General features: G+C 46.3%; 2 protein-coding genes across 4 annotated transcripts in view; one reads left to right on the top strand and one right to left on the bottom strand.

The window, feature by feature from the left end:
* FAM32A (family with sequence similarity 32 member A) overlaps nt 1-7,245 on the bottom strand; it is a 29,025-nt gene extending 21,780 nt beyond the window's left edge. Inside the window, exon 1 of one of the 2 annotated variants that reach the window (XM_073546503.1) lies at nt 7,068-7,245. In XM_073546503.1, coding sequence (XP_073402604.1) covers nt 7,068-7,141 — 74 coding nt within the window. In that variant the 5' untranslated portion in view covers nt 7,142-7,245. The other variant, XM_073546512.1, reaches the window with a different exon arrangement.
* LOC141049741 (uncharacterized) overlaps nt 1-15,655 on the top strand; it is a 214,271-nt gene that overhangs the window by 38,760 nt on the left and 159,856 nt on the right. The window contains exon 1 of one of the 2 annotated variants that reach the window (XM_073546480.1): nt 7,214-7,290. The exons of the other annotated variant lie outside the window; for it this stretch is intronic. The gene's annotated coding sequence lies outside the window, so the exon portion shown is untranslated. Of the gene's footprint in view, nt 1-7,213; nt 7,291-15,655 lie in introns of those variants that run through there. 2 annotated transcript variants of the gene reach the window in all.

The following is a 15,655-nucleotide window of genomic DNA, read 5'->3' as shown; positions in this document are numbered from 1 at the left end:
GTTCACTCTCTTCATAGACGGAAGGCTCTCGCTTGGTCACGGAATATTCCGTCAAGACCTCTACTACAACCGGGCGATTGTCTTGTTCCGTTCTCAGCGCACAGTCTTCCTTAGTTTTACACTCTTCAGGCCCTCTCTCTAAGATAGGTATTTGTAACTCTGCCTTGTTATCGCTTGGACACGGCTGCTGTAAGTCTTCAACCACCAACGCCTCCTCTTGTGGAAGACCTCTTACTACATCTCTGAGCACTTCCACGTCTTCTCTTAAGGCCGTATTCACACTGTGCCATGTTGACAGGTGACCTCTGAGCTCAGAGACTTCCTTCTCCAGCTCATCCACTCCATGCTCAGCCGTTTGTCTCAGGTCCTTTTCTTGTACGTTATGCTCCTTAATTGCCTTTAGTTCGGCCTCTAAATCTGCTACCTATTCTTCTCACTAGAGCACTTAACGAGGTCCTGGACCTCCTGTGCTTCCTTCTCTCCAAACTGTGCCTTGACTGCCGAAAGCTCGGACTTCAAGTGATGCACCCGCTCCAACTGTACGGAGTTGGCAACTTCCATACTCGCCACATTCAAACTCTCCTTTGCCAGCTGTTGACAGACCTCTTCACGCTCTTTCTCCAAGCTTAGGACACGTGCTTCTACCTGGTGGAAACGGTCATCTCGCTCTTTCCAGGTGCACATTTCCTGTGTCAGCTTGACGATTAATTCCTCTAGTTGTCGTGTGACATCGGTCGAATTGCCAGCTTCTCCGGCAGCCCTTCTATTTTGTCTGAGGGTGCAGTTTGTTCAGTCCCTTTTTGGCCCTTACGCCTCCAGCGACGGGAGGAAGACCTGCTATTTAAACTTGAGTCAGTATTACTGCACTCTTTTCCACTGTCGTCACCGTCTGAATGGGAGTCACCACCACCCAATCAGTCATCCTGGAACCAGCAGTCCCCACCGCTAACAGTGTCAGCCTCCACTCCTGGAGCTTCCCCGTCTCCATCTTGTGAAGCACTGTCATTCCCTTGTGTCCGAGTTGCAGTCTGCACAGCATTAGACTCAGTCTTAGTGGTTCCTACTGGCAATAACACGTCACAGTCACACCACACAGTACGGTGAACCCCCAAGATACTCTCTATCTGGGTGTCAACTCTGCTCTTTTTATTTACCACATCATGATCAGTCACACTGTGGTAACCTTCAGGTGACGTCAGGTCAGTAAATTGGGCAGACGCATCCCTTCCTCCAGTAGCCCCTATGCCCGACCCGTCCTTTGTGGGAAGTGCTATTGCCTTAAGGAACGCCACCCCATCAGTAGAGAGGCCTCCATCCTCCTGCTGTAGAGGACTTCCCCCCTCCCACAAGTCTGAAAGCAGCCTAGAGTCCCGGCCTACCATCACCGGACAGGTTAAGTTCGGGACTACAGCGACATCATGGTTTTTAATGTCCATGTCTGTCTCGAGTATCACCATGGCTACTACATAGTCCTTGATGCACCCATGGATGCAGATGACCGCAATCTTCCTTTCGGACATTATACATTTCTCTGGCACAGTCCTCACTAGGGTCACCGAGCCCCCAGAATCAACCATTCCAAGCCCATCCTCCCCAGTCATCAGCAGGGCACACCCCTGAAGCTTCTCACCGTGTGGGTAATTCATATAGCAGATATAGTACACTTGCTCCTGGGAGCAGTCTGTCTGTGCCACCCTTTTAACTTCGGGAAGCTCCGCCCCTTTTGGGTTACCACTCTATTTTGGGATACCGCCCCTTTTGAGACTCCACCCTTTTTGGGCCACTACTCCCTTTGGGATTCCGCCCCTTTTGGGGACTCCACCCCTTTTTTTGGCACCCATTGCTGTCTGAATTACCGTCCCCTTTAGGAACACCACCCCTCCCTGGAGTTCAACCCGTGGACTCCGCACGGTTCTTTCAGGTCCAATTCACACAGAACAGGTATGTCTCTCAGGCTTCTACTGGCCCTTTAAAAGATTGTCTGCACTGGACCTCTGATGTCCTTTTACGACACCCCACCAGCTCCTGCTGGCACTGCCACAGCTCCTGCTGTAGCCACAAACCTGCCGGCACCTCCAGCTGCCGACCACAAGCGGCTGCTGGTGTCACTGCAGCTCCTGATGCTGTAGAACCTCTTGCTGAAACTGTGACTGCAGCTCTTGTTACCACAAGTCTCTGCACGCTTCTGCTGCGCCGTCTTCGTGGACCCGCCGATCCACAGCAAGCTTCATAACCCCGCCGAGTTACAGCCAAATGCTTGTCACCTTCGTGACCCTACCGAGTCACAGCAAAACACCTCACACGTGCCTCCTGGACCGTTGCCCGTAGCAACTGACTTTGTAGACCTCGTCCATTGCCCCTGGCAAAAAGGCTACCAGAGTGCCCTTAGCATTCTCCACCAATTGTAGAGATCCACCACATGAGTGGACAGGGATTGACTCGCTTGGCGAGGATATTGAGGCACACAGGAACACTTTTGCTTAAAGTAACAGTCTGTTTGGTTTATGAAGGAAATAAACCAATGTCACAGGAACACAAAGCAAACAGTCTTACATCAGACAGACGAATTCTTAATGTCCATAGTAGAGCTTCACTCTCAGGCCTGTGGGCACACAGGCTGTGTCATGTCCAGCACGCATGCAGCGTTACCATGTAAAACATACAAAGTCTCTTACTGACCCCGGTCAGTGTTACTACAGTTTATCCCTCACGGGTTATCAGGGGAGCAGCCGCACCTGGATCACTGTTCCAGACAGTGCCTTGCTCACTAGGCTGTCTACAGTTGCAGAGCCACAGCCGGGCAGTAGCTTCCCTACACAGAGCCGTCACAGACTCTACCAGGTCCGGGTCTTTCCATGTGCTCTCCAGGAAGTTCAGTCCCAGACACTTCCAACACACACAGGCCTTCCGGGACCTTGCACTCGGACCACTCAGGATCAAAACACACAACCCATGTGACCAGACCTCAGTCACACTATATGGTACATGACCACACCCACAAGTGAGGTATGGATCACATGGTCATGACCTCACTACAGGTCCTATTACATACAGCCAGACACATACAGGCTTTATCATGGGCGTTCAGACATACGCCCACATGCATATTCTGAGTAGCATATACAGCGCCCCCTAGCTTTAACAGAGGTTACTGCACCACAATACATACATAGTGTAAATGGGACAGACGTTGGGTATGTTACATGTACTATACATAGTACAACGGGAAAGACGATGGGTGTATAACGTGTACTCTACATTGAGTATACGGGACAGACTGTGGCTGTGTTGTGTGCACTATATATACATAGTACAGACGGTGGGTGTGCAACATGTACCATACATACACATACAGTGTACATGGGACAGACTGTGGCATGTGTACTATACATACATACATAGTGCTGACGGCTCAGACAATAGATGTATAACGTGTATTCTACATAGTGCAGACCGGACAGATGGTGGGTGTGTAACATGTACTATACATACATATTGTAAATGGGACAGACGTTGGGTATGTTACGTGTACTATACATAGTACAGACGGGAAAGAAGATGGGTGTACTCTACATAGTGTATACGGGACAGACGGTGGCTGTGTTGTGTGCACTATATATACATAGTACAGATTGTGGCTGTGTAATGTGTACTATACATACATAGTGCAGACGGAACAGGCAGAGGGTGTGTAACATGTACTATACATACATAGTGCAGATGGGACAGACGATGGGTGTGTAACGTGTACTATACATACATAGTGAGGCGGCGGGTGTATAATGTGTAATACATACAAAGTACAGACAGGACAAAATGCGTGTATAACGTGTACTCTACATAGTGTATACGGGACAGACGGTGGCGGTGTTGAGTGCACTATACATATATGGGACAGACGATGGGTGTGTAACATACATACAGTACACGGGACATACTGTGGCTATGTAACGTGTACCATACATACATAGGTTACACAGTGGGTGTGTAACATGTACTATACATACTGTACATACGGCAGACGGGACAGACTGACTGTATAAAGTATACCATACATAGTATAGATGGGACTGACTGTGGGTGTACTATACACACAATTGTAGACAGGACAGACTGTGGGTGTGTAACGTGTACCATACACAGTGTAGACGGAACAGACTTGGTGTGTAACAAGTACCACACATACATACAGGTGCTTCTCACAAAATTAGAATATCAAAAAGTTAATTTATTTCAGTTCTTCTATACAAAAAGTGAAACTCATATAGAGTCATTACAAACAGAGTGATGCATGTCAAGTGTTTATTTCTGTTAATATTGATTATGGCTTACAGCCAATGAAAACCCAAAGTCCTTACCTCAGTTAATTAGAATATTTTATAACACCAACTTGAAAAATGATTTTAAAATCCGAAATGTTTCCCTACTGAAATGTATGTTCAGTAAATGAACTCAATACTTGGTCAGGGCTCCTTTTGCATCAATTACTGCATCAATGCGGCATGGCATGGAGTTGATCATCCTATGGCACTGCTGAGGTGTTATGGAAGCCCAGGTTGCTTTGATAGCAGCTTTCAGCTCATTTACATTGTTGGGTCTGGTGTCTCATCTTCCTCTTGACAATACCCCAAAGGTTCTCTATAGGGATAAGGTCAGGCGAGTTTGCTGGCCAATCAAGCACAGTGATACTGTTGTTTTTAAACCAGGTATTGAGACTTTTGGCAGTGTGGACAGGTGCCAAGTCCTGCTGGAGAACTAAATTTGCATTTCCAAAAAGCTTGTTGGCAGATGGAAGCATGAAATGCTCTAAAATATATTGGTAGATGGCTGCGCTGACTTTGGTCTTGATAAAACACAGTGGACCTACAACCAGCAGATGACATGGCTTCCCAAACCATCACTGTGGAAACTTCACACTAGACCTCAAGCAGCTTGGATTGTGGCCACTCCACTCTTCCTCCAGACTCTTGGACCTTGACTTCTAAATGAAATGGAAAACTTACTTTCATCTGAAAACAACACCTTAGACCACTGAGCAACAGTCCAGATCTATTTCTCCTTGGCTCAGGTAAGACGCTTCTGGCATTGTCTATTGGTCATGAGTGGCTTGACTGTGACATTTGTAGCCCATGTCCAGGATACATCTGTGTGTGGTGGCTCTTGGAGCAATGACTCCAGCAGCAGTCCACTCCTTGTGAATCTCCCCCAAATTTTTCAATGGCTTTTTCTTAACAATCCTTGCAAAGCTGCAGTTATCCCGGTTGCTTGTGCACCTTTCTCTACCACTATACTATACTTTAATATGCTTGGATACAGCACTCTGTGACCAGCCAGCTTCTTTACCAATGACCTTTTGTGGCTTACCCTCCTTGTGGAGTGTGTCAATGACTGCCTTCTGGACATCTGTCAAGTCAGCAGTCTTCCCCATGATTGTGGAGCCTACTGAAACAGACTAAGGGACCTTTTTAAACGCTTAGGAAGCCTTTGCAGGTGTTTTTTGTGAATTATTCCAATTTACTGAGATAATGACTTTAGGTTTTCATTGTCTGTAAGCCAGAATCATCAACATTAACAGAAATAAACACTTGAAATACATCACTGTTTGTAATGACTATATGAGTTTCACTTTGTTTTAAAGAATTGAAATAAATTAACTTTTTGATGATATTCTAATTTTGTGAGAAGCACCTGTATATAGTGCAGACGGGCCGGACGGTGTACTATACATACACACATAGTGTACATGGGACAGACTGTGGCTGTGTAATGTGTACCATACATACGTAGTGTAGACAGGACAGACAATGGTGGTGGGGGGTGTAAACGTGTACAAATGTTACTTTATTCCTATATGAATACACCAAGAATTATAATCCTATAAAATGTAAAGGTTGTAGAGCTAAATAAGAAGCCGCCAAAGAAAGAGCTACCAACAAAGACCACAATTTTAAAAAAAAAGGTACAGTTTTCTTGATTACAAAAAACACAGAAAAACATGTAAAAAGAAGTAAGACAGATCGCAGGTAAGGAACTGGGAGGATACACCTGAGATAATTAAATGGGTATATGCATTATAGAACGACAGTGCTAAAACACGATTATGCTGACAAGAAAAAAAACAAAAAAAAACCACAAACATGTATACACATATAGTAAAAAAAAAAAAAAAAAAATCATTTATAAGATCCAATATAAACTGAGTATACAAAAAATATAATGTGCACTGAATTACCACCAAAAAGGAAGGTTTATACTACAGGACAAAACGCATATGTCATGAAAATAGTAATTGAAACGTGCCACCTCAATGGAAGTAAATATAGAATAGTGGGCTGGTTAGTAGATACAAATTCATAACAGGCACAATGGTGTCCAGTGATACAAAACACAAATAAGAAACGCTGCATCAAAAAAAAAACTGCTTGCCTATATAAGGCATAAATTGACAGTGCAAAGCAGCAAATAATAATGGCGTGAACAGGAAGCATATAGTGTTACCTCAACGAGGGCTCGGGAGACCCACCACACCCGACGCGCGTTTCGCACTGAAATGCTTCGGATGGGTTTCTTTGTGTATTGAATCACTGGACACCATTGTGCCTATTATGAATTTGTATCTACTAACCAGCCCACTAATAGTTATTGATTTCCACTGAGGTGGCATGGGTCCATTACTATTTTCATGACATATGCGTTGTGGAACCTTCCTTTCTTGGTAATTCTGAGCACATTCCATTTCTTGCCTACTCCGTTTCTATGTATTCGTACATGATTTTTTATTATGTGTGTATACATGTTTGCATTTTGGTCAGTATAATCAGGTTTTAGCATCTATATGCATATCATACACCCATGGCATTACCTCCCTTACCGGTGTCCTCTCTCACTTCTTTTGTACATGTGTACCTTTTCATGGTGGTCTTTATTTCTATATCTGTTAATAAGACTTCTTGGAACTACAATGACATTGCTGAGCATTAGCTGTGAGAGGAAAGCACGTCTCAGGCGGGGGTCACCATCAGTCTGTACCCAGCCAGGTATAGCCACTCCAGGTCGGTAGCACTCACTTCTTCCCCGCGCTGAGCTCCCCGATGCCTTTGAGCCGCAGGACCCCTTTCTGGGCGCTCTCGTAGTCCGCCATGTTGACTTCTCCCCGGTTACCTTAGGGTAGATGCTAGAATGGATGGGCTCCTGGCACGTACAACGTCATATGGTCACGTGCCACACTGTGGTCACGTGGCCGCTTGTAGGCGAAGCGCTCTGGGAGTGGGACAGTACTGTGTAGATGAGGTGAGGAGCTGCGGGTGGAGAGAGGGCAGTGCCTCCAGTGTACACAGTCTGGTGTCTGGGGGTGTCTGGTAGAGAATGTGGGGGTCTGTGGTGAGGATAGGTGTAATTTGAGGGATGTGTGATGAGGGGGCTCTCTGGTGAAATGAGCGTGTACAGTATGGGGTGTGTAGTGGGATTTGGTGTATAGTGAGGGGGTGTCTGGTGGGATTTGGGGTCTATAATGAAGGTAGGTGGGCTTTGGGGGGTATGGAGGGTATACGGCGCTCCTAGCCTGTGTAGCCGGGCCCAGGTAGGGAATGGCGCCATTCCGCAGTGACGCCATCGCGCACAGCAGCAGTGTCCTCCCCTCTGTGCTGCTAATTAGTGATGAGCACCCCAAGACAAAAATGGACAAAAGAGCAAATTAGAAAAAAAATGAGAATCAAATTTTTATTGGTACAAAATAGCATGTAAATAAAACAAATTTTATTATGAGCCATAAAAACAAGTGAATAAACGACACGTAGATACCACATCCAAGCCGGCTAGTATACTTACCCAAAAATTAGATCACAACACACTATATAGACCCATAAATAAAATCTTAGTATACTTACCCAAAAATTAGATCACAACACACTATATAGACCCATAAATAAAATCTTGGTATACTTACCCATAAATTAGATCACAACACACTATATAGACCCATAAATAAAATCTTAGTATACTTACCCATAAATTAGATCACAGCACACTAGATAGACCCATAAATAAAATCTTAGTATACTTACCCAAAAATTAGATCACAACACACTATATAGACCCATAAATAAAATCTTAGTATACTTACCCATAAATTAGATCACAACACACTATATAGACCCATAAATAAAATCTTAGTATACTTACCCAAAAATTAGATCACAGCACACTAGATAGACCCATAAATAAAATCTTAGTATACTTACCCAAAAATTAGATCACAGCGCACTATATAGACCCATAAATAAAATCTTAGTATACTTACCCAAAAATTAGATCACAGCACACTAGATAGACCCATAAATAAAATCTTAGTATACTTACCCATAAATTAGATCACAGCACACTAGATAGACCCATAAATAAAATCTTAGTATACTTACCCATAAATTAGATCACAGCACACTAGATAGACCCATAAATAAAATCTTAGTATACTTACCCATAAATTAGATCACAGCACACTAGATAGACCCATAAATAAAATCTTGAAAGCGGAGAGGAAAACAGGCGGGCAAGGGAAAAACCCAAATCATCAAATTGAAATGTAAAGTGCTGCGGAATATGTCGACGCTATAGAAATAAAATTTATTATTATTATTATTATTATTATTATTAATAAATCATTGAGGCCAATAAGTACATAAACGGATCCATAACAGTCTCCCCTCATTAAAGTTAAGGTAACGTTAGTATAAAGTGCAAATGCAGTAAACGTAGTCAAATAACAGACCTACTGAAAAAAGCCTTAATATATAAAAAAAAAATGAGTGAGAGGTTCCTAGATAAAAGTATATATACTCATGAATCCACTACCTAATATGGAGCAATAATAGAGTCTAAATAAATCCCCAAATCATGTGACCAAATATAGAATGTTGAAAATATGGATATACTGACCTTCTGGCGGCCCCTGATCTCCTCAGCGGCGATCCCCGTCCTCAATGGCGTTGCCGGCATGTTCTGTTCCCAGGCGTGCTTTGCAAGAATGACCTTTGTGACGTCACGGTTGCATGACCGCTACGTCACAAAGGTCATTCTCGCGAAGCACGCCTGGGAATGGAGCTTGCCGACAGCGCCGTTGAGGACCTGGATCGCCATTGAGGAGATCGGGGGCTGCCAGAAGGCGAGTATATCCATATTTTTTATTTTAATTCAATTTTTTACAGGAATATGGTACCCAGGGCATGGAGGAGGGTCTCCTCTCCTCCAGACCCTGGGTACCATCTGCACATGAAGCGCTCACTTTACGCATGGTGACCATGGGACCCCTTTTTATTTTCCTCAAAATTTGGGGTGTGACTTATAATCCAGTGTGTCTTATAATCCGGTGCGGTTTATAATCCGCAAAATAAGGTAAATGATAATCATAAGCCAAAAAATCACAAATGCACCAAAAAAATGACATATAATAAGGGCTTATAAATAAGGTGCTGGGCATAGGACTGACAGAGAGTGGCCAATAGAAGAAGTGCAGTATAAGGAAAGTGGCTATTAAAAGTGAATTATTATTAGGCATTTATATAGCGCCATTTATTCCATGGCGCTTTACATGTGAAAAGGGGAAATCTAGACAAGTATAATAAACATGTGTAAGACAAGGGACACACAATACATAAGGAGAGGGGACCCTGCCTGCGAGGGCTCACAGTCTACAGGGATGGGTGAGGATACAGTAGGAGAGGGTAGAGCAGGTCGGGCGGTGGTTCAGTAGACCGAGGATCATTGCAGGCTGTAGGCTTGTCGGAACAGGTGGGTCTTCAGGTTCTTCTTGAAGGTTTCCTTTGATGGTGAGAGTCTGATGTGTTGCGACAGAGAGTTCCAGAGTATGGGGGAAGCACGGGAGAAGTCTTGTATGCGGTTGTGGGAAGAAGAGATAAGGGGAGAGTAGAGAAGGAGATCTTGAGATGATCGAAGGTTGCGTGCGGGTAGGTACCTGGAGACTATGTCACAGATGTATGGAGGAGACAGGTTGTGGATGGCTTTGTATGTCATGGTTAGGGCTTTGAATTGGAGCTTCTGGGCAATAGGAAGCCAGTGAAGGGACTGGCATAGGGGGAAGGCTTGGGAATAGCGTGGAGACAGGTGGATTAGTTGGGCAGCAGAGTGTAGGATGGACTGTACAAATGGAAGCCATCACAGACCTATTCCGCTGTATCATTTCCAGTTAAAAGTAGAAATCATATAGACCGCATTACCTAGTAACACTTGGACCGCAGATGAAGTGGATAGTCCGGACGTTCCCCCTTATCCCGACGCACGTTTCTCCTTGACCTTCTTCCGGGGTCATGTGCTGAAAATTGTCCGTGCGGTACGTGCAGGTCCTTCATTCACCCATGTTTCTCCCATTCCTGGATCAAAGGCTGAAACCAACCCCTGCAGGAGAATACTCATGGAGGAGCCTTCTCTAACCCAAGGTTAGCGATGGCGATCCTAACTAGCCTCTTAGCTCAGCTGGAGGTAATCTGACCAATCCACTGGTCGAAAAATTTAAATAATTTGCTAATTTGCACATGATATGGCCTCAAATTCAGGCTTGAAGTTTAGTAGTATTCCGAACTAAAAACAATTAGTAGCAGGTGATATACAACCAGCAGAGGTATATTTGCTCAACTACTGTATACTGGTAGGGGAATAAAGTGTGCATCTGATCAACAGGTGGGAGACCACTATTTCCTGTAGGTCAATGAAGTGACAGCAGGGGTACATTTGCTCGACAGATGTCATACATTGATGATGTTTGCGTTGATGTCAGCTTCTGGCCTCTGATTGTCTGGCGGCGCCTTTTGCAGTGCAGGAAGAGGTCTTGCGCTGCAATAGACCACTTGCCGGCTTGTAAAAACATAAGGCTTGATTTTCAAGAAGAGACATTTCCGGTCCCACTTGGACTGCGGTCCGTAGATATTAATGAGCCAATGAAGACATCCAAGAACAGGTACCTTCCCATTTCAAGCAGGATCACTTGTCGACATTCCACTGCTGTGGTCTTAAAGAAGACTGCCACCACACTACACAGTTCTGCTGTAAGTGACCAGTAGGAGGGTCCACTTCTCCATTCTCTTTTGGTTTTGTTTATAGTCCCCATGTCCATTAATCTGGTCTCTTGCAAAAAAAAATTTCAGCCTCAATTTGGTTGAAAAAAAAACTGTAGGCCACAAATTTAGCCACATCTGACTTAATGCTGTCAACATTAATTGATTACAGCATCATCAGGGTGGGTGCTTCTCTGAACTGGTCACCTCACCTGGAGAAAAAGTGCCCCCCAGAGAGTGGGACCCATCATCCCTCAGAAGCCCCTCTGATGCCACCCCCGGTGTTAGGCGTCGGATTTCTGCGTTTACGCCGCCCGGATCCAGACCCTCACATTCTGCAGTCTCCTGCTGTTTATCTACTTTAGAGGAGATTGCAGAGGAGATTGCCTTGCAGCAAATCTCTCCTGAGGCTAAGTCCTTCTGTCCTCCTACTGAGCATGCTCATGGGACAATCTCCCATTGGAGATTGAGAGTCGTGCTCAGGTCCCGCTCCAGATCTCATTGGTCCATCTCAGAGATCTGGAAGCGTGCGGAAGGTCACGGCTGCTATAAAAGGCGTGCATGGCTGTTCCGCCATGCGCTAGTATAGACTTGCTGCTGTGTGTATGAGGACGGATGTATGATTCTGGTGAATGACTCATTATAAAACCCCTTCCCTCTGATATTACGTATGTGGTTAGGGACTGATTTAGAATCAGCGCTAGCGCTCCTCTGCTGCAGCATCCACAGCTGATTAAAAACACATGTGACATGCACAAGTGTGAACACGTCGATCAGACAATGCTCACACCACCCACTAACTGAGATACAACAAGAAAACACAGAATGACATGTACAAAAATACTCTGCAATAAAAAATGGCAGTAATCAGCAAGTGCTGGATAACAAATACAGGGTATTTAGTCGATACTTTTTTTGCGCAAAAAAATGTACACCAAGCTGCTCCACCACGTCAAGGTAACCCCTATCGAAGCAGTCCCTATCTAATGTATTAAAAACCTGAACATGTGAACAGTGTCTAATATGAACAGGATTCAGACAGGCCGCTCCCTAGTATGGGCTTGTGGTCTGAGACTGCTCTTATGTGCACATCACACAAGAGAGGGGTGGGGTCTCCCAAACCATTCTAAGCAAGGAAAAAAAGCGGATTAAAAACACACATGTGACATGCACAAGTGTGAACACGTCGATCAGACAATGCTCACACCACCCACTAACTGAGATACAACAAGAAAACACAGAATGACAGATTTACAAAAATACTCTGCAATAAAAAATGGCAGTAATCAGCAAGTGCTGGATAACAAATACAGGATATGTAGTCGATACGTTTTTTTGCGCAAAAAAATGTACACCAAGCTGCTCCACCACGTCAAGGTAACCCCTATCGAAGCAGTCCCTATCTAATACATTAAAAAACATCCACAGCTGCTAGCGTCCGACATTGCGCTTGCGTCATAGCTTTGTCGTTTAGCGGCAGTGTCCACGCTGCGCTGCAGTAGCAGCTCTCCTTAGCGTCCGCAGCTGCGACGACGCACACTCGGTAGGTCTAGACGGACGTAGTGCCGCCATCTTGGGCTACTCCTGTGACCTGATACCGTGTGTGTATTTATACTGAGTACTGTGACCTCAACAGGCTCAGTCTGTGTATTTGTGTTTATTTGGCATCTCTGTGACTTAACTCTGCGCACCTGGGTGACGTTTAACCCTGTGTTCATTACCGCCATATTGCTCCTGCCACCACTTAGCAGCGGTTATATCACCTACTGCACGGTGGACCCCGAGCGGTGAACGCACTTTATTATTATTTTTATTTAGTGCGTTCCGCCGTTCCTAACATTATACTAGCGCCAGGGTCTGGCTAGTGATGGCAGAACAGCAGCAACTGTTACAGTGTATTCGGCAGCTTGAGGGCGGGTTGGCCACTCTTGAGAGGGCTCTCTCAGCTGCACAATCCACCGAAGCTGCTGTAAAGGCAATCACAGACGCGGTTTCCCGTATGTCCACGTCCTCCCTCGCGCCGACAGTTACCCGCCTCCCGTTGCCCGATAAATTTTCTGGCGATGGCGCCTCCTTTAGGGGTTTCATCAGCCAGTGCTCTATTCAGCTGGAGCTACTGGCTGGGCGACTCCCTACGGAACGGGCCAAGGTGGGGTTTATTGTTTCCCTTCTGTCGGGCAAGGCGTTGGAGTGGGCTACGCCATTATGGGAGTGTGGTGACCCAGAGGTTCAGACTGCTGCTCACTTTCTAACAGCTATTAAGCAGGTCTTCCTCGGACCACGGGTAACGCACGACACCTCTCTTCAACTTCTTGCTTTGACTCAGGGTTCTCTCTCGGTTAGTATGCCGTCCGTTTTCGGTCACTGGCTTCCGAGCTGGAGTGGTCCGATAAAGCCCTCATCCCTGTGTTTTGGAGAGGTTTGGCGGAGCATGTTAAAGATGCTCTCTCTACCAGAGAGGTTCCTGCAAGTTTGGAGGAGCTGATTGCCATTTCCACCCGCATTGACCTCCGTTTTTCGGAGTGCGGTATGGAGCGTGCTCAATCCAAACGGAAGGTTACCTCGGCTCCCAATTTTTTAGAGCTTTTGGAACTACCCGAGCCAGAGGTTCCACCCCCAGAGCCCATGGAGGTGTCTCACGCTGTTCTCCAGGCGCGAATGGCACAAGACTCCAGTTGCGGTTATACTTGTCAACACGCAGTCTCTCAGAACAACAGTGCCCCGCAACGGCCAAATTTTGTGCTGCCAGGCAAGACCCTTGTTCCTCCCCGCCTTCGGCCGAAGGTTCTCGCGTGGGCACACGTGTCCAGGAGGGGTGGTCACTGTGGCTATATGCAGACCACAAAACTCCTGGCAGGGTCTTACTGGTGACTGCACAGGGCTCGAGATGTTAAAAAATATATTCGGGCCTGCGCCTTTTGTGCTCGGAATAGCCTCCTTAAACGAAGGATGGAGACGCCTGCCGACACACGGTGGCGTTCCACTTTAACTTCTGCTCCCGTTGTCTCCCACGGGTCCCTTCTCAAACCTGGCGATCTTGCCGCCCCTGATGTCTTCCATTTGTCCCGGGTCTCTCTGTCACCTACTGGGACATCAGACTTGCCTTCAGACGAGTCTGAGGCCTATATCTCTGATGGGCACAAGTTGGTGGATCAGAAGGCTCAGGGAGGAGGGGGCCCTAGGAGGGGGGGTAATATTCGGCGTCGGATTTCTGCGTTTACTCCGCAGGGATCCAGACCCTCACATTCTGCAGTATCCTGCTGTTTATCTACTGCAGAGGAGATTGCCTTGCAACAAATCTCTCCTGAGGCTAAGTCCTTCTGTCCTCCTACTGAGCATGCTCATGGGACAATCTCCCATTGGAGATCGGGAGTCATGTGCTCAGGTCCTGCTCCAGATCTCATTGGTCCATCTCAGAGATCTGGAAGCGTGCGGAAGGTCCCGGCTGCTATAAAAGGCGCGCATGGCTGTTCCGCCATGCGCTAGTATAGACTTACTTGCTGCTGTGTGTATGAGGACGGATGTATGATTCTGGTGAATGACTCATTATAAAACCCCTTCCCTCTGATATTACGTATGTGGTTAGGGACTGAGTTAGAATCAGCGCCAGCGCTCCTCTGCTGCAACATCCACAGCTGCTAGCGTCCGACATTGCGCTTGCGTCATAGCTTTGTTGTTTAGCGGCAGTGTCCACGCCGCGCTGCAGTAGCAGCTCTCCTTAGCGTCCGCAGCTGCGACGCCGCACACGGTAGGTCTAGACGGACGTAGTTTCGCCGTCTTGGGCTACTCCTGTGACCTGATACCGTGTGTGTATTTATACTGAGTACTGTGACCTCAACAGGCTCAGTCTGTTTATTTGTGTTTATTTGGCATCTCTGTGACTTAACAGAGATTGCTCTGCGCACCTGGGTGACGTTTAACCCTGTGCGCATTACCGCCATATTGCTCCTGCCACCGCTTAGCAGCGGTTATACCACCTACTGCACGGTGGACCCCAAGCGGCGAATGCACTTTATTATTATTTTTATTTAGTGCGTTCCGCCGTTCCTAACACCCGGAACCTTGCCCTCGACCTCCAGCTCAAAAGAGTCATCGAGGGTTTGGAACTGGTTTGAGAGGACAACCAGAGGAGAGCCGCTGGTACCTTCCTTAGATACCGGGTGAGGAAGAGTCAGGGAAAGTGGAGGGTTTTTCACCCTTCCACCTCAATTTTTCCCTCTTTTGTGTAACCTTGACACCCTTCACTTTAGGCTTCTCCCCATTGTCCTCATTGTCCTCATCAAAACTTTTATATTACAATGACTCCGGTGGATCAGCTGCCTCCTCTCTGTTCAGCCTCCTGATCTTCTCGCTTAGCACCTCCACCCCTAGGGTCTTAGCAACAAGTTCGCCAGTTTCAGAAGAGTGAAAAGTATTACCCCAGCAATCTGAGGCTCTCCCTGCCCCCTCTCCGTTTGACACTTATCCAGCCTCTTCTAATAAGAGGTTGGCATGACCTTCTCTTACCTCACTAGCCCCTCAGCTCTCTTGCCACTACTACCACTTACCCTCATAGGGCTTACATCATCAGAAGTAGCCCTAAGCATCCC

The sequence above is a fragment of the Dendrobates tinctorius genome, unplaced genomic scaffold (assembly GCF_039654945.1).
Source record: "Dendrobates tinctorius isolate UK_male_01 unplaced genomic scaffold, ASM3965494v1 ptg000011l, whole genome shotgun sequence".
Taxonomy (NCBI): domain Eukaryota; kingdom Metazoa; phylum Chordata; class Amphibia; order Anura; family Dendrobatidae; genus Dendrobates; species Dendrobates tinctorius.
This window is presented reverse-complemented; position numbering and strand designations above follow the sequence as displayed.